A 27,521-nucleotide genomic window follows, 5' to 3' on the forward strand; every position below is an offset into this window, starting at 1 on the left:
AAACTTGTCGGATATAGAGTTTGCTCGTGTGGAGCGGCTACAGGTCTCATGCTATCGCGGATGATTCGCGGTAGGCCATTCGTTCCTCACCAGATCATTCAAGGTCATCTCCATTACAGCTAGATGTTGCCTTTCATGTTATCACATATCTATACCGAGTCAGAGAGTATGGGGATTACTCTTCCGGACGCAGCAGGTTGCCATGGCTAGCATTGTATTCCTCTATGACACTCTCAGCAAGGGGTGACCAGAGATGCTGGTATGCATGCACAAAGAGATGGTTTGAGGAACTGGGACTCCACATGGACAGCAGACTCCCTCCCTTCTAGTACAGTATGGACACTCTATTTTATCCCCTCATGGCACACGATGTCAACCATGTAATCCGTGAGGATCTCTTACAGCTACACACATTCCGAACCTTGTCGGGACCAAGCGAACTCCCAGAGAAGCTTAGCTTCTACAGAGATCATTGTTTACATATCACAGAGAAGGGTTTCATTGACCCACCAGGATACACGCAAATCCACTTACCCCACTCAATGAGGATCTCTATTGAGCAGTTCCAAGTCTCTTCATATCGACTTTGTATCGAGAGCGACAAAGCAGAGCGCCCACCCAAGGAGAGGCGCTTATGCACATTATGTGACATGTAGGAGGTTGAGACAAAGGAGCACTTCATCTTCAGGTGTCCTATTTACTATGAGATCCGAGAGCGTTTCTACTGCCTCTTCATAGATAGCTATGGGGTTTTGTCCTGATTACTCTCCTATCCAGATCAAAGATACTTGGCATGCTTCATTCATGAGGTAGTCTGGCACCGCGAGAGGATACTTCGATCACGGAGATAGGAGCAGACGTCTTTCTTGGCAAACCCCTCTCAGAGCTCTATCACAAAGTTCTTTCAGCCATATCACTTGGACTCCCCCCAGACGAGACCTCGACATGATTGGGACATAGAACCAGTGTGCGACTACTTACCCTATGTCATTTTTTTTTAAGGTGAAATGGGCCACCTTAAGTGGGCCAAGCCATATGAGGGACCCCCCCTATGATGGACTAGGTGATGGCTGTGGCTTGCAAGGTGGCAAGGGGTTGTGACGTGGCCTGCAAGATGGTGGGGGCTTGCTAGGTGGCTGTGGGCTGCCACATGGCCAGCTAGTTGACTTTGGGTTGCCACATGGCCTGCTAAATGGCTGTGGGCTGTCTGCTAGTTGGCTGTTGCTTGCAAGGTGGCTGAGGGGCTGCGAGGTGGCCTACTAGGTGGCTGTGGCCTGCAAAGTGGCGCATGGAGTAGTAGCAGGAAGGGGCAGCAAACCGGGGGGGTGAAGGGCAAGCGCAGACGGGCTGGACGTGAGTGCCCAGAGGTGGTAGACGAAGCAAACGAGAGGGGCAGACGATTAGGCAGCTAGGTGGCTAGGTGGATGAAATGACGAGTGGGCGGGACGGAGAGATAGCAAGAGGGCGAGGGGTTGGGGAGCAGCATGTGACTCTTGAGAGAAAGCAAGAGCAGCGTGAGGGTGTGCCAAGAGGCGTGAGGGGCTGGGGAGCTACGTGAGTGGCTGGGGACCAGCAGAGGCAACAGAGGGACGGACAGCAACGGAGGGGCAGCAGCAGACGGACGCAACGAACAGCGACCGAAAATCAGTGACTGACAACGGACGACCACCAACTGAGAGACGATCAATGGATTCTCCATGGTGTTTGCTCCTCCTATGTGGGTTTCTCTCACGGCGATAGCACAATGTACTATTTGTATTTCTTGTGACAGGCATCAGCCTTGGGTAGAGGAGCCCATTTTAGTGGCCCTACCCTGAGGTTTCATTGTATCTAGTTTCTTTTAGTCTCATAGACCCTTTGGTCTTTCGTAGACATTAATAACCATTCTTTCTTTCTTTCTTTCTCACCAAACAAGAGAGAGTATCCTTGTTCTAGGACAGTCCCCATTCAAATAGTGGACACTTGTACAGCAGACATCCTATTCTTAAAATTGTGGCGTAGTTAAAACTTTAGTCCTAGTTATCTATACAAGTAAGAACAAAATCCGATAAGAATCGCTGAATAGTTTTTCCTCAAAGTAATCAAGCGTAAACTATACTTTGTAAAAGCAAACACAACACCAAGAAAGAAGAGAGAGCAGACATGTGAGTCCAAGTTACAAAAATCCTATGCTGTGCATCTTCACAGCGAAAAGAAGCACCTGGTTCACTACTTACAAAAGAACAAGCCATTTACAAAGCAAATCCCAGAAAAGTTCCATCTCAGTACCTTTGCTGCAGAAGATCCTGGATACTTCTCTTGGAGCCTACAGTACAATTCAGCTAATTTCTCCACATCTTCACTGCTATGAGCCTTTCCCTCTTGAAACATCAGCCCTAATGATTTTTGTAGCCCTTCATAATAGCTGCATCAGACCAAGAAATTTGATCAACGGAAATTAGTAAATAAAACAGTGACTTGGAAGCCAGCAAGACGTGGGACCTGATACAATCATCCTATATCCCTTGACAAAACACTGGCATACATTATAAATGGCCAAAAAAGTTTATTTCCTTTTATCCCGAGTGTGAAGGAAAAGGTCCAAAAGACCATACAGGTGAAGACACTCCTACCAATGCAAAGATACAAAAAAGCCTCTCAAGTATTAGCAGAGCTTTGTAATACATGCATCTGAGGCAACAAAATCTTGAGCACAATCATGCATCAAAGACAATGTCTAAATATCTATCAACCCATTGGTTTCTGCTCATCACAATGTGTGTGTCTAAACCTATATCAATGATCCATAAGGTTGAAAGTATCGACTCCATTATAGTAGCTACCGTCACATCCCAATGATGTCATTTACCACATATAGTATGAGTAGACATTTGTTGCCTTACACATGCACACACATCCACATGCCCATATACCTGAGCATCTATACTACGGTTTTAATAAAGATTTCCTGTTAAAACTTTACGGATGAAGAGAAGACTCTGTTATGATGCACACTAGCACTTAGAAGAAGGCCAAGCTACAATCACCAAAGCCATCACTCTACAAGAATGCATAACAGTAAGATTAACCTATTAGTCAATCTTTCACAGGTCAACTAATTTGATAGCTAATTTTTCCGTGTGCCCAAAACACAAAATTAAAATATATTCCAACTTCCATGCACGTAACCACAAAGCTGTCATATGGAAACAGCAACGGATTGAGAATGAAAACGCTTCAAAACATGCAACACGGTTTGAAACATTTCATGCTCAATGAAGCCTGGAGTACCTACCATTTTGCAAGGTTCTCCTCCCGTATGCTGCCAGCTGTCGACAAGCTCTCTTTGGCTGCTCACGAATTGTGATGCATGCAAGGTTGTTTGCCTAGCATGCACATTCATCGCTGCTCCTATGGACGACCCAATCCTACGTAAAGATAACGCACAGCCCATGCAATGCTGTCTAAAACATGCACAAATCCTATATGCAAACTACAGAACACTGCAAAAAGCCTACAAAATCGTGTATACAGTGCCAGCGCACAAGCTGCAAGAGCAGCAATAGCTACACTGAAGCCAGCGGCAAGCCTAGTACCTAAAGACTCGCACACAGTCTACGCAAGCAACACAAGCAAATCATACAGCCCCTTATTCGCCCTTGAAGAGGTGGGCCAAGCAGATGGAGTAAAAATGATGACGCCTCAGGTTCAAAGCGATTGAATTGCAAGCAATGTGGTTGCTCGTTTAATGTTAGTGTGCCTTGTGTAAAGGCACACATCTTCAACATCTCTGGGGAGGGCAATGTAGAAAAGAGGAGGGTGTAGATCTAGAGAGGAGATGAGAGGAAGGAGGAAGAGCGAAGAGGGAGACAGAAAGTAGTAGAAGAGATGGAGTAGGAGAGGGCGACTGAGAGAAAGAAAGTTCATTGAAAGTCTTCGAAAGACCAACCGGTCTATGAGACTAAAGAACCTGATACAATGAGCTGAAAGGGTGGAGTCTCTAAGGGAGTATCAACACCAATTACAAGTATAAAAAGAGCCATAAACATAACAATACGGATACTGATACATAGCAAGATGTCTCTAAGCTCATGGAGAAGATGGGAGCTGGCAGTACTGTAATGGGGCTAGCGGCATTGTGATGGTCAGCTAGGAGCTGGCAGAAACGTCAAGAATAAGAGGAGGTCAGCAATGTATGAGGCTGCGGCGGCATAGGTAAAGCTTGTGAAGAGGCACTATTGGCTATCAACATGATGTGTGTGGTCCGTTGTGGTCTCCTAGTTATGGCCCTAACGGGCAAGTGCCACTTACTAGTAAGCATGGAGGGAAGGTCCCCTAGTCTGATCTGTGTCTCAATCTGCTAGCGAATCTGCCGGCTATCCTCCGATCCACCATCTCTCTAATACCTGTTGATCAATTATGTCTGGCTGAAAAGACTCAGAAATCATGCTCTAAGTGGAGTCTGGCTGTACACCCTAATCTCACCTATGTGTCCATGTGGCGAACGGTCTTATGGATGAAAGTCGCCAGGCATCTCCGATCTAGTGGGTAGGATAACAAACTAGATAAGGGTCCCAAAGAGATAGGGATAGCCACCTTTGATCTCAGGGCATCTGAAAGAGAAAAGCTCCTCCGACTCAATCTCCTAATGACCATATAAGGTGCAGATACAATCCTCTCTAGGTATGCCCTCGCCCTTCCACTCTCAATGCGAAATCGATGCAATGAATCGGAGAACTACCCGATCCATATATTCAGAAAGGGGAGGGGGGAGAGAGAGAGAGAGAGAGAGAGAGAGAGAGAGAGATGTATTAACGTCTTCGGGAGGCCTGAAAACACAAAGGAAATCATAACTCAAAACTCAAAACTGATACACATACGAAACTCAGAAACTCAAATGGCATATTCAGGTGCCAAAGTGGCCCTCCTATGAGATGCGAGGTTGTCTTAGATCTGTGTTTATCGCATCATCTGTCGTAATTGGGGGTCTCTGAGATTTTCGTATTCGACGCGCCATGTCAAGGGTGACCCCTAGACTCGAAGAAAGGTTGTGATAGGCTGAATCTCTATGGTGCGTGGTCTAGCAACTTTTTGCTTCGCCACTCCATGCAGTCTCCTCGTCCCAGTCCACTCTCCCCTCTTATCATCTATCTCCTCCTCCTCCACTCTACTCTACCCTAGGGTGACTAAAAGGCATAAAAATCTATGGAGTGTCACTGGGCTGCATTTGTCTCTGGCTCAGGTAATACTATCAGCACAGGCATCTGACTCAAAAGAGTCTGTCTATATCACTGCATCTCCATCATGACACAGACCTCGTCTTGAAAATGGATCGAGAGAGTGGTCCAAACCCGAGCCCCTCTTGACGTAGGCAGTGGTACCACCCTCAAAACTCGTAATATACCGGACATATGCATAGAGCATGCTCCTTTGTCTCCACCCCCCAGTATGCAAAGCTTGCATATCGATTGCTCTCTCGCTATGCCGAAAGCTCTATCTGCCTCTATCCCCAGCTGATGGGACGAGACTCTCATCTATCCAATGGGAATCCTCAATGCATGTGAAATGCGTATGTCCTCTAAATATGAGGATCTAATGATTAGACCAGCCTTTGATACTCTAAGGAAATGGTCGCGATAGAACTGGATCTTGGTGAGGAGTACATGGTCCCCTCCTAATTTCTTGCCATGTAGTGTTGTAGCAGATCTAACCGTATGATACGGTTGATCTCATCTCAGGACAAGGCGTCTAGACTGTACTAGAAGGGCGAGAGTCAATCCATCTAGATACCCTCGCTATCAAACCATTCGGAAACATATGTATACCAAGTTGCACTGACCCCACTGCTTGCAAGTTGTCGTAATGACTCTAGTGCAAATCTCGGCAATCTCCATATAGGTAGAGTCCAAACCCTACAAATATATGTCATTGTCTGAAAGATAGCATCAATCTTAAGAGGTGTCATGGGGAACTCTGCCTATATAATTTGATGGGAAACTGAGGACTTGCTCTGGATCATCCGAGAGCCCATAGTCACCTGCAAATCTCTTCTAGTCTGTCGCCGAAAGGTCACCCCCTAGAAGGGCGCTGCATACATGGTTGTCGGACTTACGAGTATATCAAAGAGCCATCCCTTCATGAGGGGGTCCTAAAATTGTTCATGAAAACCACTCACTCTAGTCAAGCTCGAGCTCCTTGGCCACGTGTGAGTCATGCTCTAGCCACGTGGAGCCTCCTGAAGACTGGACCTGAGAAAAATGTTCCGAGATATGTGTAGGACTAGTAACTACACAATCTCAACGGGCTCACCTCAATAGGCGAAACTATGTCGACGAAGCACTGCTCACAAGGTGTCAAAAATCATAACCTTGGTCTTGCCAAGGTTCACTGTCATCTCCCTTTTAGGACCTCTAGGTGCTTCTAGAGGAGAAGGATAAGAGGACTATGTCATTATCGTATAGCAGTTGATGGTACAGTTAGCGAATAGTGATCCCCACCTCCTAGACTATTAATTAAGATAGTGATCTCATCAATATTAATTCGGTGAGAGGATGCATCCCTGCTCCACTCCAATCCAATCTGATAGACCTCCTGTGGCACGCAGTCTACCTCTGATTGTCTCATTAGGGCTCATCACCTCCTATATCATTACTCTTGGGATCTGCATCTCCTGAAGTCTCATGATGATGCAAGCCCGTGGAACACTATCAAAGACCTTCCGAAAGTCGACGAAACAAGTGTAGACTTTCTGCTTCCTGGATCTCACCTACTCAATAATGGCCCGGATAGTGAAAATGTGATCTAAAGTAGAGTGTTGTCTCTTGAACCCAACCTACCCTAAGGCTCATTGCTCATGTGTCTCTATGTTGTTACTGATGTCTCTCTCCAGAAATGATCCATATATCTTAGCCAATTTATGGCCAATCACGAGTGTGTGATAATTCCCGATATCCATCGAGTCTCCTGACTTGTATATAACTCCAAGCGGGGGGGGAAATCAGTGACAAACAGCTTGGTTAAACAATTGCACTAGCACTGGGACCAGGACCTCCATTCCATGAGCAAAATGTTCAATCTGTAGTCTCTCATGATCATGAGCTCGTCGGTTATGCATCCGACGTAATGCAACCTGCACATTGTAGGTGGTGAACAGAGTGCAAGTGGTGGGCCTCGGGATCAAGTGGGGTCTAATCCCGGGCGATGTCATGTATGTGTGCCATTTGTCTAGATCTGTGATAAGCATCGGTGGTTTGCCCTCAATCAAAAGCCCAAGCAATGGTTGGATCGCCTGCTCGAAAAGAGTGAATTACTTGGATCATCCTATGTGAGAGAAATGCCGGTCTCTTACGTCGTGTTTGACGCCTGGAGATAAGATGTGCCTCTGATCTCGTCAAGTGTCCCACACCATGGGTTCTGTGGCATCTTCCCAGTAGGAGATCGCGGGTCGTGGGGAATGATCTGATGGCCACATCCTGAGCTAGTGAGACAAGTGTATCTGAAGAATGAGTAAGGTATGCATCATCTCAAAAGAGGGTCACTAGCCCCTAGGACAAGTGGTCCATGTACACCGCATCCAGAGCATGGTCAAAGTATACTCGAATTTGGACAGGGGCCAAGGGATCACGTCCCATGCCTGGCAATGCATTGACGATAATGTGTGTAGTCGACGGAGATGGGAGGTGGGAGACTATGAAATCATGTACCCGCGTCACAAAAGCTACAAAGCCCAACATGTAGTCAACTGGGCTACTGCCTCCTCCATGTGGAAAGCAAGTAAGCCCCCTAGATAACGGCCACCTATGGAGGTCGTAATAGATAATCAAATCGAGTATAGCTCTCATCTCGAGTAGGTGTCTCCCATATCCTGTCACATGTGCATCATCTGAAGATGCGCTATCTCGAGATCAACTTAATCCATCTCGGGTACTCTGAGAGGATCCATCTCAAAGTTAGCAACCCCACCTGTCTATCCCCTGTACGTGCATTGAAGTCACCCAAAAAAGAAGGATCTCTCCAAGCCTGGACCACTCCATGATGTCATCATGAATAGTCTTGTATGGGATGTGGCCCTTTGTAGTGACTTCATGCACGTATGATAATGTGTCTGTGGTAAAGTAAGACACTGCAAGTGCATCAGGTGGTTGAATCAGAATCCACATGTGTCATGCATGATCATAACGGATATGAGGGGTCTTAGATGTGATCTAAAAAGGACAGCCACACCCCCAGAGCCTCATGTCCATGTGTCTCTCCTCATCTCGTTTCAGTAAGCTGACTCTCCCCATTAAGGGTAGTCAAATCTCCCCATTAAGAGTATATTCATCTCCTCATTAAGGGTAGTCGAATCTCCCCTTCTTTAAGTGGATTGCGAGCCTTCAACACTTCATTCAGTAACTCATTTTCTTTCTTGAGTTTGGCAACCTGAACTTCTAGTTCTTTTATCATTGATGTGTAGACATTGGTCCTCGCATCAACCATACGAGTCATCTCCTCTAGCATCTTATCAAGCTAGATCCCATTTGTATGTGCATTTTAGATTTCCATTTGTTCATTTCCTCTTCCAATGAGGTACGCATAATCTGCATGAAGGCATCACTATCCATCTTTGTACCAATCCCAAACTGTAAAAGAGAAGATGTATTTCCTCTCTTTTACCTCTCTCGTCTTTCTGTCCGGTGAGCTGTCCATACAGGACATATAACTCTGCATATCCCCTTGACTAGAGACAGATATTGCTAATCCCCTCTTTTTTCAGTAATACTTTTTTGATTTGGCCAAACCCTCGCATTTCGCGTGGCCCTCACACCTCCAATGATATACTTGCAGATCCTTGTGAGTCCAACAAATCCAGAAGACCCCTCCCCCCGAATTCAGTGTAGCAATCAAGGGCCTAGGATAGGCAGGGTACCTTGTTTGTTGTGCAGCCCCAATGAGGGTGTCGGGTGGAAGGCTCGTTGTGGAGGCACCTAGAACGCTAAGCAGCCCCTAGTCACAGCCTGTGACCTGGTCGCAGGTAGTAGAGTCCCTACGGGAGGCCTAGAACAAACGCAGCCCACAGAGTAGTCCCCAAGGAGGGGTGGCACAGGCCATGATGCAGATAGCACCCCAAGAAAGGCCCTTGGGAGCCTTGTGACAAAGACCCTTGCATTACCGCTTGGAGGCAAGACGGGGGAGAGAGAGAGAGAGAGAGAGAGAGAGAGAGAGTTTACTAAAGTCTTTGGAATCTACTAGTTCTCTCCTATATAAAATTAAACTATTTATTTCGATAGTAATCTCTAGGCACTTCTGAAGAGCAAACCCCTCCCAAGCACTGTGATCGGTCGTCGCCAAGAAGCTCTAGCAACGGAAAATTGATGAAATGAGTTCTTTGCACCAAAGATTGGTGGCTAGCCAACCAAGAATTTCATGTTATTATTAATATTGATGACTGAATTTTCAAGATGAATTGCTTCATTATTACACGAAAAATAGCCTTTTCATCTTACATCTACTAGAATGCTCATCCACGAGGTATCATTCTCATACTTAGTCAAAGGCACAACCCGTGCATCTATAGTGATGAGATGGAAGTTGTACCTTTATTTTTTTGGCTGCCTATCTAAGAGAACATGCACAATTTAAAATGGACTTCATGAAGCAACTGGCAAAGAAATTCTATGTCTCATCTCAAGACACTAAGCTCAACATCACATTGTAAATCGAAGACCTTGCTAAAAATTGGAAACCCCCAAAAAAAAGTATCAAACACAAGATACACAAGGACATAAATAGTTCCCATCTATAAGCGATCCATTATCAAGAATTTTTAAAAAGCCTCCAAGAGTATCCTTAAAAGGTACAAATCCACTTCAAACACAAGCTCCAAAGATTCTCAAAGGTTGCAGTTCAACTTCAACTTCTTTTCCCAATCCATGAATATGTGTGCTATATCAAGGGCACAATACAAAGGCCAACATAATAGACATCGCTTGCTTGAGGCCAAGGCAGTAGAACCCAAACAAGTGGCAATCTATTCACAATTCAGGCTGCAAAATTCAGACTCAACTCGACATATGATTCATAAAGGTTGACAGATGACTTGCCTGTAATTTTCTGAGTTTAAATTTAGAAGAGAGAGGTACGTTTCCTCAGCTTCTCCAAAGCGATTTAGCTTAAGTAGCAAAGAAGCCTTCATTTCTTTCAATCCTAGTTTATCGACCTGCACCAATAATCAGCCATCTATTAAACTTGCAAAGAAGCAGCCACCTATAGATGTATCAAACTACCCTGTACTTCTTCATGTACGCTTACTTTATTTTGAAGTCTTACAAAGGATGCTGTCCTATGTAAATCAACAATTTGCATGTATCCATCATGCTAAAACTAAACCAACTACTCAAAAAACACTATTGACCCAACAAAATGATTGGCACCAAATCACAAAGATTTAAAACCACTTACAATTTTTGTTGCTTTGATGTTCAGCTCTTCTAAAGCCTTGTCTAAAGCTCCAGCCTCCTCAAGAAGACTCACCTGATATTTTCAAGTTTGTTTACAGTTAGAGACTAAAAAATCAGTGTGATTTTAAAAGCTAGAAAACATGCTACACTAGAACAGAAAACAAGGCAAAGGCAAGGTGCAAAAAAGCATCTTTGGTTAAAGGTTGTTGGATAAAAGCACACACCTTATAAAGAAGCATTCAGGTTGTTGGATAAAAGCACTCACTTTATAAAGAAGCATTTCACTATGCTCATATCGGTCACTCTCCGGAGGATAGTCTTCTTCTAAAGTTCCCTCGTATGCCGTCAATATATCCACGGCCTTGCCAGGGCTGAACCACATATGATACAAATTTGTTGATTAGAACAACTCAATGAAACAAAGAACCACACATTTGCAGTTAGCATGCATTGGTCTTTAAAATTTATCAAAGCTCAAGCTCATAATGAAGCTTCAAGAGAAAGAATAAACGAGAAAAGAGCGAAAAGAGAGAATGGTTTTCATTAAGGAGGGAGGGAGGAAGAGTGAGGTAGAGAGAGGGAGAGAAAACATCTACAAAAGAGAGTGTAATGTTGCAGATGACCCGACAAGTCTACAGGACAAAAAAATTACATGATATAGCCAAATAACCAAGGGTTGCCTAAGTAGTTGCAAAGTTACTGGCAGAGGATAAGGTCCCGACCACCCATCTGGCTTTTCTAAAGAAAAACCATCTGTCCTGGCAATAGATTCCATTGGCAGAACCTCGAATATCTCAACATACTATAGGCAGTATATATATCAACTGAGAAGCAGCTTATAATTCACTAATTGTCCAACAATCATATGCTGTCCATAGCAAACAAAATATGCAGCAGGAGAGAGCAGAATTAATTTTCAACTCTTGCTGAATTCACTGGACCTCTGACAGGCAATTAACCAGTTCTGAAATTTCAAACGAAGCCAGCCCTCCACACAGCAAATTCGCCAAAAAACTGGGCACGATTGCGCTGTTTGGGCTGTGAAGCCGGGAAGCTTGATCTTTATGAGTCTGAGATAGCCAGAAGCTCTCGTCTGCTTGGCCAAATCTTAATATCAATGTGTTTGATCTTAAAATATCAATGAAGTTATTTCTAATAGCAATGTGTTTAGTCCTAGAATGATCCTCAAGATTCACAGCCAAAAATCAATGCATTATTGGTATGAAGCATGTGAGAGCAAAGAGAGAACAACAGTGAGAAAGCTTGAGAACCTCAAATACAAAAGTCTAAACTATAAAGGAACAATGGGTTTTGTAGGAAACACTAACACCTAGAACTAGATTAAGTCCTAGAGTGACACATGGCATAATGCCACATGTACCGTCAATTTATTATTATTTCACCATTCTCTTGAGGAACCTGAACTCCTTCATTGAACTGGACTCAGATTCTTGATCTGAATCCAATGGTAAGCATAATGTATATCGTTACATTACATCCCATGCCAGCTGTAGGTTTGCAAGTCATCAAAAGGCTAGAAGTCTAAAATCTATCATACCTTTGTACAGTCACTAATTGCTCAACATAACACCCCAAATTCAACTTGCATGAATTTATCTGCAACTAGGCAAACCATGCTACCTTCACTGATTGCCTCAACTAATGTGGTCATGTTCTAATACTCCCAATAGTTTGGAATAACCATGGAGTGCTTGCACGACCTTGATAAATTCAAAACACAAAACGACATTGATGAATTCGAAACACAATTCATCAATAAACGATACCATGAAACTTCACACCATTGCAAGAAGCTTAATCCAAGAAGCATGTTGAATATGTATAAGGCCAAGATTTACAAGTAAGAATATACTGGCTGTTGTACGCCTCTATCACCTTATGACGCACATACCCCAAACTTTATTTTTAAATAGCTCACCTCAATCCACAATTGATTAATCAATGCCAAAACTTCCACATTTTGAGTTCACATCATTGCAAACATAAATCTTGGGCACTGTTTTTTCCATTCTTTCCAAAAAAGGCCAATAAACCTGACGTAAACACATGTATACCTAGATGAATCCAAGAACATGCCCATACTCATCTTTTAAAAACACAACACACAGTTCATTCTAAAACCTCAATGTGTGCTTCTTGAGCTGCAACCAGCTATTGCAATTTTACGAGAGCTTCCTCATACACCTATATACTGTTTTTCGAGAGATTCGAGAATAGAAACTTGCATTGTTTGATGGCACTAATAATTGGGACGTGCCACTTTGTGTTTGATAGAGGAATTGTTACACTTACGCTCATGATATATGCAAATGATTTTTATTTTTTTTTAACGCATCACTAAATGCAGCAAGTTGGATATGCAGATTGTCACGAGGACGTGAAAAGAGGACGTGAAAAGTGATGTAAAGTATCTTCGTAACTCAACCTACGCTTAACCCGAGGTTAACCATGGTTAAGTGTTGTAATGGTTTGGCCGTAAGGGACTGGCTAGAGGAAGTGCACACTTCCTAGAAGTTCCTAAGGGCAAAGTCTAGGTGCACCACTAGGTCCTAGGGACAAGGCAAAGGCTTTAAAAGAGGGGTCTAAAAGTTGGGCCCAAGGACAACCAACGTTGTCCTTGGTATGGGGGTTAGGACTTTAATGAAGGGGCAAATGGCAAAGAGGAGGTGCCACTTGTCGAGCATGTGTATGCATGCCCTTCCCCCACCTTCCATCTCTCTCCCCTCACTCTCCCAGAGGTGTAGGACGTTTTCAGTTGTTCTTGTGCAGTTTTTGAGCTGTTTGAGCTGTTTCAAGCCCGTTTTCAGTCGTTTTAACACTGTTTTCACTGTTCCAAGGCTAGTACGCACTTCTAGGAAGTGCCAAAACTCATTTTTGAACTTTTGAAAAAATTTCGTACGGACTGTACGGACGTCCGTACGGCTGTATAGAATCCGTACGGACGTGTTCAGCTGCCTCCAGCAGGTGCCTGGGATTGTCTTTTGCTGTGTTGGACCTTTGCGCACATGTTTTTGGCTGCGTGGTGGCTTCTGGAGCTGTTTTGGACCAGTGCAAGCTGCTGGAGGATTTTTCCCAGTTGCTTTTGGCACCTTCACTTAGGACTCAGGCACAGATCCCGAGGCAATCATTTCAGGACAAATATGTGAACCATCTTTCCTCTACAGCTCTTTCTTGTTCACCCTCTGCTCTGTACCTTCATTTCTCTCTTCTCCTGATTGCTGGAAGACACCTGCACCCTGCGGGGAGCTTGGATAGAGGATAGGTGCGAGGAAGGAGCTCGCCCCTCTGCCACAGTCAACAGGAGTTGGTTCCAGGTTCGGTTTTTTCTTGTTCTTTCTTGCTTTACAGCTTTTTGCAGCGCATGCGTGTTGTGTGCAGTCCTTTCAGGACTCCAACAAGTTCTAGGAAGCACCCAAAGGCAAGGGTGATCCTGTGGAAGGCCTAAGGACGGTGTGGATGCATGTGATAGCCTTGAGGCTGCCTTGAGCTCAGTTTGCCAGTGGTTTGGATGCCTGAATGCCTCTAAGTTGTGTCAGATCAGAAGTGAATGCCTGAGTATGCCTTGCCAGTGGGAATTCTAGTGGTGCACTGGGATTAGATGCCTTGAAGACAAGTAGAGGATTTGCAGAGAGGAACAGTGCAAGGTTGAACCCTTGTTGTATGTACCAATTTCATTCCTAAAGAAATAAATGAATACCGGAAGGGGCGCCAAGTATTTGGGGCCAATGTGGTGTCTTGTACTTGGTTTCATTGAGCAGGGGCACTCTAGCCTCCATCCAGTTATTTCTCGAGTTGTTTCTAAGTGGTATTGTTTAACGTTAAGTGGTTGGAAATGATGCAATGTGGCTGTGAAACTTTCTAGTGAAACTACCCTTGCCCTTTTAGTGTTACAGGTCATCTCCTGATGTCACAGTAGAGAGAGAGGGCCTTGCTTGTGGGTGTGCCCGCCCAGTGAGTGAGGCTAGGGTAGAGAGTGAGGGCCCCTGTTGTGGGTGTGCCCACCCCCGTGAGGATAGACTAGGGTAGGTACTGCGTGGTCCTCCTGGGCCCCATGCTGGTTCACATGCCCTTCCAGGGCTGCCCTTGTGTAGGCATATCTTGCTTCACATTGGGGAGGCCTAGAGGCTGGAGGGTGGCCTGTCAGTTGGCCCTTGAGGCGCAGTAGTTCAGCCCTTATGGAGGGCAGAGGTGGGTCGGCCCTTCCTCTTGTGCAGGTCGGCTGGAGGGCAGAGGGTAGAACCCCTCTTAGAGGCTGAGGCAGCACCTTGTGGAGGGCTAGGGGCAGCCAGCCCTAGAGCCCTGGCTGTCGGCTGTCAGGCCCTTGCTTTGGGGCCTTGTGCAGCCTCATATAGAGGGCTGTAGGGGTCAGCCCCTAGGGCTGAGGGTCGTCCCTCATGAGCTGGCTGGTCAGTGCCCCCTATGCTGGCCGACTAAGGGTGGTGGGCTGGGCTATATATGTGCCTCCCCTCTTCCCTCATTTCCCATCTTCAGGAGCTGGAGCAAACCATCCAGCAGTGCATCTTGTGGAGCCTGGCAGAGGTCCAGAGCCAGCCTACAGCATCACCTGAGGAGTAGGGAAGTGGAGCAGTCCTTCCACTCCCTCGTGCTTCCTATTCACTTGGCTGTTGAGCTGTGTATTCCGAGCCCTCGAGCAGTCTGTTGTTTCCATGGTTTTCCCCCAGTTGTAGCGGGGTTTTCTCCAGAGATCACTTGCAGTTCTCTTGTGCCTTTTCTCTCTCCTTCTCAAAGTGTGTGTGAGGCATGCTATCTCTCTCTCTCTTCCGTTCATTTCCGCTGCACTTCTCACATTTAGCGAGACATAACACTGACATTAGATGAACCTGGAAAGGTAATCCAAATTAAGTGCCTTTTTGCACAAACACAGCCTATGATTGCTTACACATTATACACGTGAAAAGAAACTGTATACTATATTTATAACTGGAAATAAGAAGCCCTCTAAGAGAATCGTAACTGCAAAGCCAGTATTGGTAAAGAGTCCAATTATCAAACATCACAGCTGGGAATGTGAGCATACTTCATGTTTAAATGGTGTGCGATTGTGAAACCTATCCAATAGTTGCGATGACTTGGCTTCAGTGTCAAAAGAATTCTGCATGTTTCCACAAAGCCTCCCCGATCTCGCATCTGTGCCTGCAGTCCACTTTGAAACCTTGCATGTGAACACACAATTGGATGTTGTCTTTCTGAAAATACAACCTAGAAGAGAGTGCATACTGAGTCCACATTACATTAGCATGCCAATTCAACCAAACGAATATGACTTCAAGGTAAGCCCAGAAAAGTCACATACATACTAGATATTTCCCGTACACTCACTTACATATAGCATAGACAATCCATCCCTTCTTAGTTACCAAGAGCAGCAATATGTACATAGTATAAAAGCAAAGGGATCTAAGACATGAACTTAAACACTTGACAGAAAGAAAACAACAAGCACAGGAAGTAGATGTCACTAGCTTTACTAATAAAAGAAATTACGACCCTTGTATTTGCCTTTTAAATTAACCTTAAGCAGACTAAAAAAAGGCTCCAGGGGCAAAGGCACAATAATAACCCAGAAAATGCTTTTCTAATACAACTTAAGTTCATGACATAGGTTTAACAACTGCAACACAATCATCAAAAATAAGAGGACTTCGTTCATCAAAAGCATCACTAGAAGAACAAACTCCTAAAAAGACCATAAAGACTTGTACACAAGTTTTCAAACAAGTACCTGCAGAAGAGAGAGATCCCTCAGTATCTGAATATTCTCAGGATCGATTTTCAAAGCGTTTCGATAGCATTTGATGGCTTCTCTGTACTCACGGTCTGAACGATACAGAAGGCCATATACATGCCAACACACATGACTCTTCAGGTCATTCTGCAATGTTGCACACAAAGCAACCCTCCAAGAATCAAAAGATGGAAACTTCAAGTAACCATTGGAAAGTACAATATGTCTAAACACATGATTTAAACAAATAGATTGTAACAAAATCACAACCTTCAGGCCTTTTCGTACAAGTTCATAGGCCTCAGCCTTGCAATCCATGCAGTTCAATGTCAATCCCTTCATAGCTAAAGTTTCTGCCAATCACAAGCACAACAGAATGACATGAAAACAATGAAGGTAAAATCCGATTTCAGCAACATCATTCTGCATAGAAAGAAAGAAAGAAAGAAAGTTTATAAAAGTCTTCGGAAGACCGATGGGTCTATGAGACTCTGAAAATCCTGGTACAAACGAGCTGTGGTGGTGGAGCTACTAAACGAGCATCCACACCAATGCAAAATGCAGAAAACGCAGAATGGTAGTACTAGGTACTAAGTACAACATAGTCATGTCAGTGGTCGACTACATATCAATCTCATCATCATCATCATCATCATCATCGATGAATCATGGCATTTACATGACTTGCAATTCAGCCACATACAACAAGCAAATAAAATTATAGGTTGGGATTTAAACAAATGACATTGTAACAAGCTCTCTTGCTTGTTGAGCCACAAACCCAATTCATATTCTGACATGGCCATTAGTACAAAATATGGACATAATTAGCTTTTTTGAAACATGTAATACTAAAGCTACAAGTATACCTCCTCAATTCTGTGAGGCCAATAATTACGTACATAGTCAGCTCCTTAAACATCAACATTCATGGGTACCATGTACATAAGCAAGAAGATTCTATCACTTCCCAGCAGAAAAATGGCAGAAACTTTTTGTTGTAAAGACTCGCACTTGGCAAGGCTCCATGAAAGTATGCTTGAGTCCATCAATTCAGCCTTATCATTCACACTCCAGGGTAAAATTGAGATCACATATACTCCAAGTAAAAAAATTAGACTGAAAACAAGTGAAAACCTTTAAAGAGACTTTGAAAAAATTACGAGCCAATACCTCCATGTTCTGGAAATTTCTTCAGAATTTGATCTGCAGCTTTCAACCCCTTTTTATACTGTTTTGTTTCATAGGATTTCTGCAAGAAAATCACCACAGGAGTATAATTATCCCTCCAAAATAACAACTGCACAAAGAATCATTAACAAGTCGAGTGAAAATCCATCTAAATAGATTTTGTATACAGAAGCCTCATTAAAGCATGATTATATTTCCTGACTAATATTAGATTCAAGAGCTGTGTCTTAGTTCCTTGTTCTAAATACTATAAAACATATAGTAGAAGACAGCAGCCTTTCCACCATCATAAGAGACTAGAGAAAAAAGAGCTGACACCAGACTTGCATGTGTACTAGATTTGTAGACTTGAATGCTCGCGATTGAATGAAAACTATGTGCGATATATACCAGAAAACATTGCCCAATGAACTAATCAGTGTGTGTGTGTATGTGTGTGTGTGTGTGTGTAGCTAGACGATTGTAGGAGCCTGCCCATCCTCTCAAAACACAACAAACAGTGCAGTTTCAAATCTTATGACAATCACAAGGTTGAAAACCACAAACTTCATCACGCACAGCAGGGACTAGCTATTATCACATCCCCACCACCGTCATTGATGCCCAACAGTGGGTGTAGACAATGGTATAAACAAATGCACTCACACGTACATATCCAAACACCCATGCACACTTGAACATCACTTTATACCAAAGTCTTCATACCAAGTTTTTGTCAGCATCCCAGAAGGGCAAACTCAGCTGTAACGGAGGTAGCACTTCAAGACAAGGTGAATCAAAAAGTATTCTATTCTCTTAGGTCAAAAACTAATCAAGCAAATAAAGAATTGATTACATGCAAGCGAGCTCCAAAAGAATCCAAATGACAAAAGCTGCCTGGAATCTCTACTCCAAAGTGGATTTCCACAGCTGCCTAGTGCATTAGGGCCAAGGCTAAGGTGTTTTGCCCTCCCTTGCAAAAAGGTAGACTGAAACAACCAAACCACACCAATTTCCAAGGCGGTAAAGATTGCAATGTAATAGTACCTGCAAACAACTAACCAAACAACCAAGACAACAACATAGGCGATTTGCAGCTTCACCTCCCAGCTATAGGCTCAATACTTCAAGGCACCTTCAGCAAGGGGTTTGAATTCTCCTTATATAGGCGACTCCCACAATAACAACATGCATCCCATACCACAAACCCTCACTGCAAAGCATGACATCTGAGACTCCAGCTCATGTGACATCCTCTACACCATGTGTATGTCCAAAGACCTTGACCATAAGTATTGTCTCTACCAGGAGATCACCCCGAGCGGCGCCCACAGACCATCAACGGCGCGCTATTTCTGACTTTATACTCACCAGTCGCCTAGTCCCCCAATGACATCAGGCCGGATTTTGCTTTGTACTTTGATAACATTTGCTGATAGTAATGATGGGAGGGATCATATTGATCCTATAATAGGAGTCTATATTGATATTGATGTACTAATGGCTACGTAGCATGTAGTATGGGTGTTTGTTGGGTGTTGGAAACAACGGAAGCTCAAAAATGAAAGAACAATGGAGAAAAACGAGATGCTGTAATAAATTCCTGCAAAACTAAAGTGTGGACGCTCAAGGGAGAGCCAACATAACAAAACCCTAAGGCTAACTGTCCTAATTGGACTAAGTGTCCTAACTGACCTAGATGATACATAAACTAGCTGTACCAATAGTCTTAACTGACTATAACTAGGCCTACAAGGCTCATACCAAGGTATAAGTGGCATCTATGGATAGCCCATGAGATAGCCTACAAACCCCCCTCCATGGTATGGGCTAAAGTACCCTGGGCATGGCTCAGGATACCTAAATATCTAGTGTCATGGTTGCACATGTTCGTCCCGTAGGGATATAGCAACCAATGACTGTACAAAGTACAACAGATCAAGTTACAAAAGGTACCAAGTTTAAAGCTTGCCCAAAAGCCTCAAACTTAGGTCGAGGTAGAGCCTTCGTAAAAAGATCTACCAAGTTGTCTTCAGTGGGAACATAAGATAACTCAATATCTCCCACTGATAATCGCTCTCTAACATAGTGATAGTGAACCTCAATGTGCTTTGTGCGAGCATGGAAAACTAGATTCCGTGCAATAACCAAAGCACTCTGACTATCAATAAAGATGACGGTAGGAGCAGTCTGACATGCACAAAGATCTGCAAGTAGCTTCCGAAGCCAAACACTAGCTGTAAAAGCCGCTCTGTACTCAGCTTCACAGCTAGAAGTAGCAACTATACTCTGCTTCTTACTGAACCAAGAAACACTTAAACGTACTAAAAAAATTTTCAGCATACAAGATTACATATCATGTTGTCATGTGCACGGATTGGTATCCGACGTGTACTCGGTACACAAGACTAGCTCAGGTAGCCTGGGGAGGCTTAGAGCTAGGCAGGCTTGATTCTCGGGTTGAGTGGCAAGGGTACGAACCAATTAGAGGTCTTCACTATTTTTGGCGCTTGGGACCCGAGTCTATATAAGGGGCCCAGAGGTTCAGTTCTCAGAGAGTCTATGGGAGCAAGTTTCGTTTCCAAGTGCTAGGTCTGATCCTGGATTGAGTCGCGGACGCGCCCCTGCATCATAGCGTAGCCCAAGGCCCACCAGCAAATCCCAGACTTCATAGCGCCACCTGGTGATATGGGACACTAGGCTCGTTAGGATCTGGTTGGGAGTTCGTGCCAGTAGCTCAGCTCGTGGCTCGAAGTGGACATCCCCTGATTCGGGATCACATCCCGTAGATATCATGGTTGGGTAGTAAGCAGCCTACTCAGTTTCCTCACGTTGATGTGTTCTTGTGTTTGCTTGCAGATCAGAGGTTTCAGGAGTGCTGGGACGTGTCAGTTGATATCAGAGCTGACTCCTGAGGTAGGAACTTCTGTTCCAAGAATTTTGAACGATTTTCTCCTCCAGATATGCCCTAATTTCGAAATTCGTGCACAAACCTTGCAAGTGCTTGTTTGGTTCATCGGTTTTGAAAAGTGGTTAAGATTTAGGGAAAGAAGGAAGAAGAGAGAGAGGGTAAATTCCAGTGTAAATGGGGCCCAACCTATTAGTGTTCCACCTTATAGGATGAGCTTGAGGAGAATGAGTTAGCTTCACAGCTACATGATTATTTGAAAATGGGCTATATTCACCCAAGTAAATCACCTTGGGGAGCACCTGTCCTCTTAAGAAAGAAGAAGGATTCTATATGGAGAATGTGTATAGATTATAAACGATTGAATAAAGTCACAATTAAGAATCGATACCCTCTACCTCGTTCCGATGATCTAATAGACCATTTGACCGGAGTGAAGTATTTCACTAAGATTGATTTGCGAACGGGTTATCACCAAATCCGCATCTATGCTAAACACATAGATAGAACCGCATTCCGAACTAGGTATGGCCACTACGAGTTTCTTGTATTACCTTTTGGTTTGACCAATGCTCCTGCCACCTTCCAGCAAATGATGAACGATTTGTTCCGAGATTTTATGGGCAAATTCGTTGTAGTGTTCTTAGATGACATCGTGGTATATAGCCGAACGCTAGAGGATCACATAGGACACCTCCGGATTGTCTTAGTTATTCTAAGACAGCATAAGCTCTATGCCAAGATGAGTAAATGTGACTTCTTTATGAAGGAGATCATTTATTTAGGACACAAGATTTCTTCTAAAGATATTAGCATTGATCTGGATCGTATCTAAAACGTTTTAGAATGGCCTATCCCTCAGACTGTGAAACAACTTCGTTCTTTCCCAGGATTTACGGTATTTCTACAAAAGTCTGTGCGTGATTATTCGTACATCACGGCACCCCTGACAAACATATTGAAAGATCGCAGACGTAGGTCCACCTAGCCGATCTCTTGGAATGATGCGTTGAACAAGGCTTTCGAAACCTTGAAGTTTTCTATCAAGGAAGCACCCGTTCTTCCATTACCCGATCCTACCCAGCCTTATGTTTTAGAGGCCGATGCGAGTGATTTTGCGATTGGGGCAGCTTTATTCCAAGAGGGCAAACCTGTAGCTTTTGAAAGTAAGAAGCTAGACGACACCCAATATCGTTGACCCACACTAGAAAAAGAACTCTATGCAGTCGTGTATCAACTGAAGGTTTGGACACACTACTTGTATGGTTCGAAGTTTCTTGTATTAACCGATCATCAGTCAATCAAGTATTGTGTGTGAAGGGTCTGAATTGAGGGGACGGAAAGCTAGATGGGCAGAATTAATGTAAGATTTTTATTTTGAAATACGTTATTGAAAGGGTTCGTTGAATAGTGTGGCGGATGCCTTAAGTCGAGTCAAGTTTATAAATGCTATGTCATTTACGAAAATATCCTCATACCTATTTCAATCCTTGAGAGGGGTTTGCGCAACTAATAGTCATTTCAGTTCTTATTGGCAGAAAGTCCAGGATGGGAGTTCCATGGTTGACCAGGACTCAGGGATTGTGCCACCTACGGTACAAGCGGCGGGAGGTCAGTGGATGATTAGGAACGGCTTGCTGTTCCTGAATGGAAAGATTTGTGTGACAGATGTTCTTGAACTTCAATTCAAGATTCTCTGGGAGTGTCATGATGCTCCTAGTGCTGGACATCCGAGTATACATCGGACTCTGTCTCTTGTGAAGCATACCTTTTATTGGCCTAAGATGCGTGCATTTATTGAAAACTATGTGGTAGGTTGCCGGGTTTGTCAGGTTACTAAGGCAGAACGCCTTAGAAGCGCGGGTTTATTACAACCATTGCAGATTCCAAGTAATAAATGGAAAAGTATTTCCATGGATTTTATTACTGGTTTGCCACGAACGCGCAAGGGTCATGACTCCATTTGGGTCATAGTCGACCATCTGACAAAAATGACTAGATTCTACTATTTCAGCTATTCAGCGGCTCACGAGTTTGCGGACCACTTGTTTAAGCTGTATGGTTTGCCCTCTGACATAGTCAGTGACAGGGACTCAAAGTTTACAAGTAACTTTTGGACACTTGTTTTTGAGAAGTTAGAAACTACTCTAAGTATGAGTTCCTCAGATCATGCACAAACTAATGGTAGTACAGAGAAGGTCAACCAATTGGTTAAAGATATGCTTCAAGCATATGTTTCTAAGAGACAGTCTTCATGGGAAGATTATCTACCTATGATAGAATTTGCTTATAATAGTGCAAAGCATTCGAGTACTGGTTTCAGTCCTTTTATGCTTATGTACGAGTTTCAACCTAAGCCACCAGTTGTGGTTGGGTTAAAGAGAATCCAAAATGATGCTGCAAAGACCTTCTTGCAAGACATGCAGCAAATGTTGCAGCTTGCCAAAGAGTCTATTAGAAGTGCCCAAGATCGGGACAGATTTTATGCTAATAGACATCGTTCACCTAGAGAGTTCCCTGAAGGAACGATGGTATATTTACGAATTCCCAAGGAATCCAAGAGCCTAAGTACTGGTTTGGTTCCGAAATTATCCCCCAGATACTGTGGTCCGTTCAAGGTTATTAAAAGAATTGGACCAGTTGCATATAGACTGATGTTAAAGTACATCCCGTATTTCATGTCAGTAGACTGAAAGCAGTATTGGGCGCAGATGATCAACTTGTTTCTCCTCAAGAAATGATAGAAGTTACACATTTGACTTTTATTCCACACAAACCTGAGTGTATTCTTGAATTTCGTGAAAGACAGATTCGTCATAGAACTATCACGAAATGCAAGATCAAGTGGAAGGATCGTGTTGAGGATGCAACATGGGAGACATTACAGAACCTCCAGAGGACATTCCCAGGTTTTTTAGCAAACTCAGGAGTGAGTTCTTAGAGGAGGGGAAATATGTCATGTGCACGGATTGGTATCCGACGTATATTGGGTACACAAGACTAGCTCAGGTAGCCTGGGGAGGCTTAGAGCTAGGCAGGCTTGATTCTCGGGTTGAGTGGCAAGGGTACGAACCAGTTAGAGGTCTTCGCTATTTTTGGCGCTTGGGGCCCGAGTCTATATAAGGGACCCAGAGGTTAGTTCTCAGAGAGCCGATGGGAGCAAGTTTCGTTCCCAGGTGCTAGGTCTGATCTTGGATTGAGTCGCAGACGCGAGTCTGCATCATAGCGTAGCCCAAGGCCCAACAGCAAATCCCAAGCTTCATAGTGCCACATGGTGGTATGGAACACCAAGCTGGTTAGGATCTGGTTGGGAGTTCGTGCCAGTAGCTCAGCTCGTGGCTCGGAGGGGACATCTCCTGATTCGAGATCACATCTCGTAGATGTCATGGTTGGGTGGTGAGCAGCCTGCTCAGTTTCCTCATGTTGATGTGTTCTTGTGTTTGCTTACAGATCATAGGTTTCAAAAGTGCTAGGACGTGTCACATGTGGTAGTAAAATACCAATCTACAAGACACATATTCCTCTTTCACTTAGAGGATTCTATTAAAGATGTAATAGAGGATTCCATCAAAGGTGTAATTTGATGAGCTTACAAAGTTGTCAGGTTCACGTGGCTTCTTGCAATCTTTGGCAAGATGACCTATAATTTCACCACATTGATGCCACTTTCTTGATGAAGGGTATTCCAAAAGACAATGGGCATTATCATTACCCTTTTTCGTTCAAAAATAACATTTGAAACCATTGAAAAACCTTTTCTTCTTGCCATGACCCATGGATAGGGCTAGCCCTTGAGTCAATGTAGATGAACCCTCTTCTTTTTGTGCCTTGATGTTGCACCCTTCATCAAGAAAATCACTAAAAATTATTTCCAAATTGGGGCCAAGGAGATGCATTAAAAATGAAGTACCAAGCATAAAACAGTTGCCACTATGTCACACACGACTGTCAAAACAACCAGCCCAATCACTATCAGTGAATCCATGCATGACAAGTGAAGTATCAACCCCATAAAGAAGGCCTAAATGCTGAGTGTCTTTAAGATATCTAAAAACACGCTTCACGGCATGCTAATGGTGCATAGATGGGCTATGCATATATCTGCTCAACTGTGAGACAGCATACTGTAGATCAGGTCTCGTATGGCATAGGTAAATCAAACAACCAATTGTCTGCTGATAGAGAGTGACATCACATATACCGATGCCATCCTCAGAAGAGAAGTGAAAACCAATCCCTAATGGTGTGGATACTGGCTTGCAATCCTCAAACTGAAAACGCTGCAAAAGTTGTCCAATGTGTTGGAGAATAGGAGGGAATGAATCACTCAAACCTCCACCAAGATCTCTCCAACTCTTCCTCACACTCAACTCAGATAGATGATCACAGATGCAATAAACACTCACTCGGAGATAACTTAAACAGAGAGAGAGAAAGAGTATATTCATCCACCGGAAGGCGGGCAGAAACTGGCTCCAAGGGAGCAATACAAAACTCAGTGAAGTGCTGGAGAAAACTGATGGAACTCTCTCTCTCACAAACTGAACCAGCTCTGAGTGCAGAGCACAGCCTTGGAAGGAGGCTTTCAGTATTGCACTGGATGCTGGAATGACTGAAGGAGTGGGCCTTTTATAGGCACTGCCCAGGCCCTTTGGGTTGACCGACCAGCAGGGTCGGTACCCTGTCTGGTGGCCGACCAGATGGCCCTGGAAATCCGACCAGGGTTGGCCCTGGTCGGTGGCCCTGGTTGGGCCGACTTGGCCTGCCACATGCCCCTATATAAGGGTGCCCTGTGCAGCCAGTCTATGCAGCTGCAGGCGCCTCCAAGGGAGGCCCAAGGCCCCCTATTTCTCTGCTGTTGCAGGCAGCAACCAGCCCGAGTGCTGGTTGCCTATGATGTCAGCCTGAGTCTCTCTCTTTCCCAGCCCTCCTACCTCTCACTGCCCCTTGTCCCCTCAAATCGGGGGCTCACAAGTGGGCACGGTGAGTTTCTAACACCCCCCCTCAATATCACAACTGTCCATGCATTTGATGAGGTGCTCCATCTGTTCTCGAGGGAGTGCCTTTGTGAAGAGGTCGGACAAGTTATCGGCGATTGGGCAATAGATAAGCTCGATCACGTCGTCGATGATGAGGTCTCGAACAAAGTGGTAATGAACTTCGATGTGCTTGGTCCGCGCATGGTACACTGGATTCTTGGCAATGGCTATGCAACTCTGATTGTCGCACATCAGCACTGTTGCGTCCTCCTGACACACGTCCATGTCCTCCAGAATCCACCTCAACCACAGTGTCTCACAAGCTGCTGTACACGCGGCTCTGTACTCTGCCTCTGTAGATGAAAGGGCCACTGTGGGTTGCTTCTTACTCAGCCAAGAGATGGCACCAGATGCAAGTAAGAAACAATACCCTGTTGTCGATCTTCTGGTGTCAACATCACCCGCCCAATCACTGTCACAGAACCCGCCTAGTTTGATGCCTTTGGTGTAGGTGATCCCATAGGTGCAAGTACCCTTTAGATACCTCAGCACCCGTAAACCTGCATCCCAATGACTCTTCGTGGGAGAAGCAAAGAACTGGCATAATAGCCCAACTGCATAACAAATATCAGGTCGAGTATTGGTAAGGTAAAGCAAACTTCCTACCAATCGTCAGTACAAGGGAGTATCGACCGGCTGAGATGTGTCATGAACACTTAGCTTGAGCCCGACCTCCATGGGAGTTAATGCTGTCCTGCAATCCTCCATCTGAAAATCTCTTCAAAAGTTCTCTGCAATATTTCTCCTGTGAAATGAAGATCCTATCTTTGGCCTGCTTTACTTCAATCCCAAGGAAGTAATGTAATAACCCAAGGTCAGTCATCTCAAACTCAGACATGAGTAGCTTCTTGACCTATGAAATCTTCTTGACATGATCACCTGTCAAGATAAGATCATCAACATAGAGGATAAGTACCAGTCGCAATCCCTTCTCCATGAACAAGTAAAGGTTTGCCTCAGAAGGACTCCGACTTAGCCCTATCTTCTAAAAGAATACATCAATTCTTTGGTACCAAGCTCTAGGGGCCTGTTTATGGGGACCCTGGATCTTGAAAGCCCGGTGGCTGCTCCACCTATACGTCCTCCTCCAGGGTTCCATTAAGGAATGCGGACTTCATATCCATTTGAAAAATAGGCCACTGGAATTGGGCAGCAAGGGCAATCACTGTCTGGATAGTAACCATGCGGGCTGTGGGAGCAAAAGTTTCATCAAAATCCATGCCTTCAGTTTGAGCAAAACCTTTGACCACTAACCTTGCTTTATACTTATCCAAGCTGCCGTCTGATTTGTATTTAAGTTTGTATACCACTTAGTGTCGATGACTTTCCGTCGCGGGGGCCTGGCCACTAAGTCCCAGGTATTGTTCTTCAGGATAACATCCATCTCTGCCTTCATGGCAACCTGGCATTCTGGATTGTCCTTCGCCTCCTCGAAGGTCCTTGGCTCGTCAAGCTAAGCCACCAACGCAAAATTCACGAATGGGGTCTTTTGAAGACGTTGAGACAGACGTAATCCGAAACTACTACTCTCAGGTAATTCGGTGACCCGAGACTCTTCCAATGTCCGTAGGTACCATTGGGGCAACCTTTTCTGCTTCTCTGTGGAAGGAGAAACTGGAACTTCTTCTGAAACATCCTGCTCTTCCTGAGTATCTTGTGGAACATCAGCTTCTGATTTTGCCACCTCTTGGATGGTCAACCTGGGGCGGGGTGGGTTCGGGGGTTGAACAATCTCCTCCTCCTCAATCTGAGGCTCCTCCTAGGGTTCAGGTTCCTTTTCCTTGAAGAGAACATCCCGACTGATAAGGATTTGCTTCTTTATTGGGTCGAAGAGTCGATAGGCCTTGGATTCTTCGCTATACCCAACAAAGATACATTTTCTGCTCCAGGAATCAAGCTTGGTCCTATCTTCCTTGTGCACATGTACCCATGCGTTAGAACCAAAAATGCGAAGATGAGTGATAGAGGGCTTCTTACCATAAAATGCCTCATATGGAGTCTTGTCCTTGACAGCCTTCATCTTGGTTCTGTTGAGAATATGTACGACTGTATTGATAGCTTCACTCCAATAGGCTTTAGAAAGGTTCCTCCCTCGGAGCATAGCAAGCCCTGTCTCTATGGTGGTTCTATGCTTCCTCTCGGCTACCCCGTTTTGCTGAGAAGTATGTGCGGTGGTGGGTTGTCGCTTGATCCCATGCTTGCGACAAAATGTGTTGAAC

At 44.4% G+C, this 27,521-nt stretch overlaps 1 protein-coding gene across 2 annotated transcripts in view; it reads right to left on the reverse strand.

The window, feature by feature from the left end:
• Positions 1-27,521, reverse strand: part of EMB2753 (tetratricopeptide repeat (TPR)-containing protein) — a 54,037-nt gene that overhangs the window by 16,631 nt on the left and 9,885 nt on the right. For both annotated transcript variants that reach the window (XM_087386879.1, XM_087386880.1), the window contains exons 2-9: positions 17,359-17,437; positions 16,456-16,538; positions 16,183-16,332; positions 15,478-15,593; positions 10,684-10,789; positions 10,420-10,491; positions 10,062-10,177; positions 2,269-2,404 (exon numbers count right to left, since the gene is read on the reverse strand). In XM_087386879.1, the coding sequence (XP_087243005.1) occupies positions 2,269-2,404; positions 10,062-10,177; positions 10,420-10,491; positions 10,684-10,789; positions 15,478-15,593; positions 16,183-16,332; positions 16,456-16,538; positions 17,359-17,437 (858 nt within the window). The remainder of the gene's footprint in view (positions 1-2,268; positions 2,405-10,061; positions 10,178-10,419; positions 10,492-10,683; positions 10,790-15,477; positions 15,594-16,182; positions 16,333-16,455; positions 16,539-17,358; positions 17,438-27,521) is intronic.

Source organism: Dipteris shenzhenensis, chromosome 16, assembly GCF_047967505.1.
Source record: "Dipteris shenzhenensis isolate YYH24624 ecotype China chromosome 16, Dip_SZ_1.0, whole genome shotgun sequence".
Lineage (NCBI taxonomy): Eukaryota > Viridiplantae > Streptophyta > Polypodiopsida > Gleicheniales > Dipteridaceae > Dipteris > Dipteris shenzhenensis.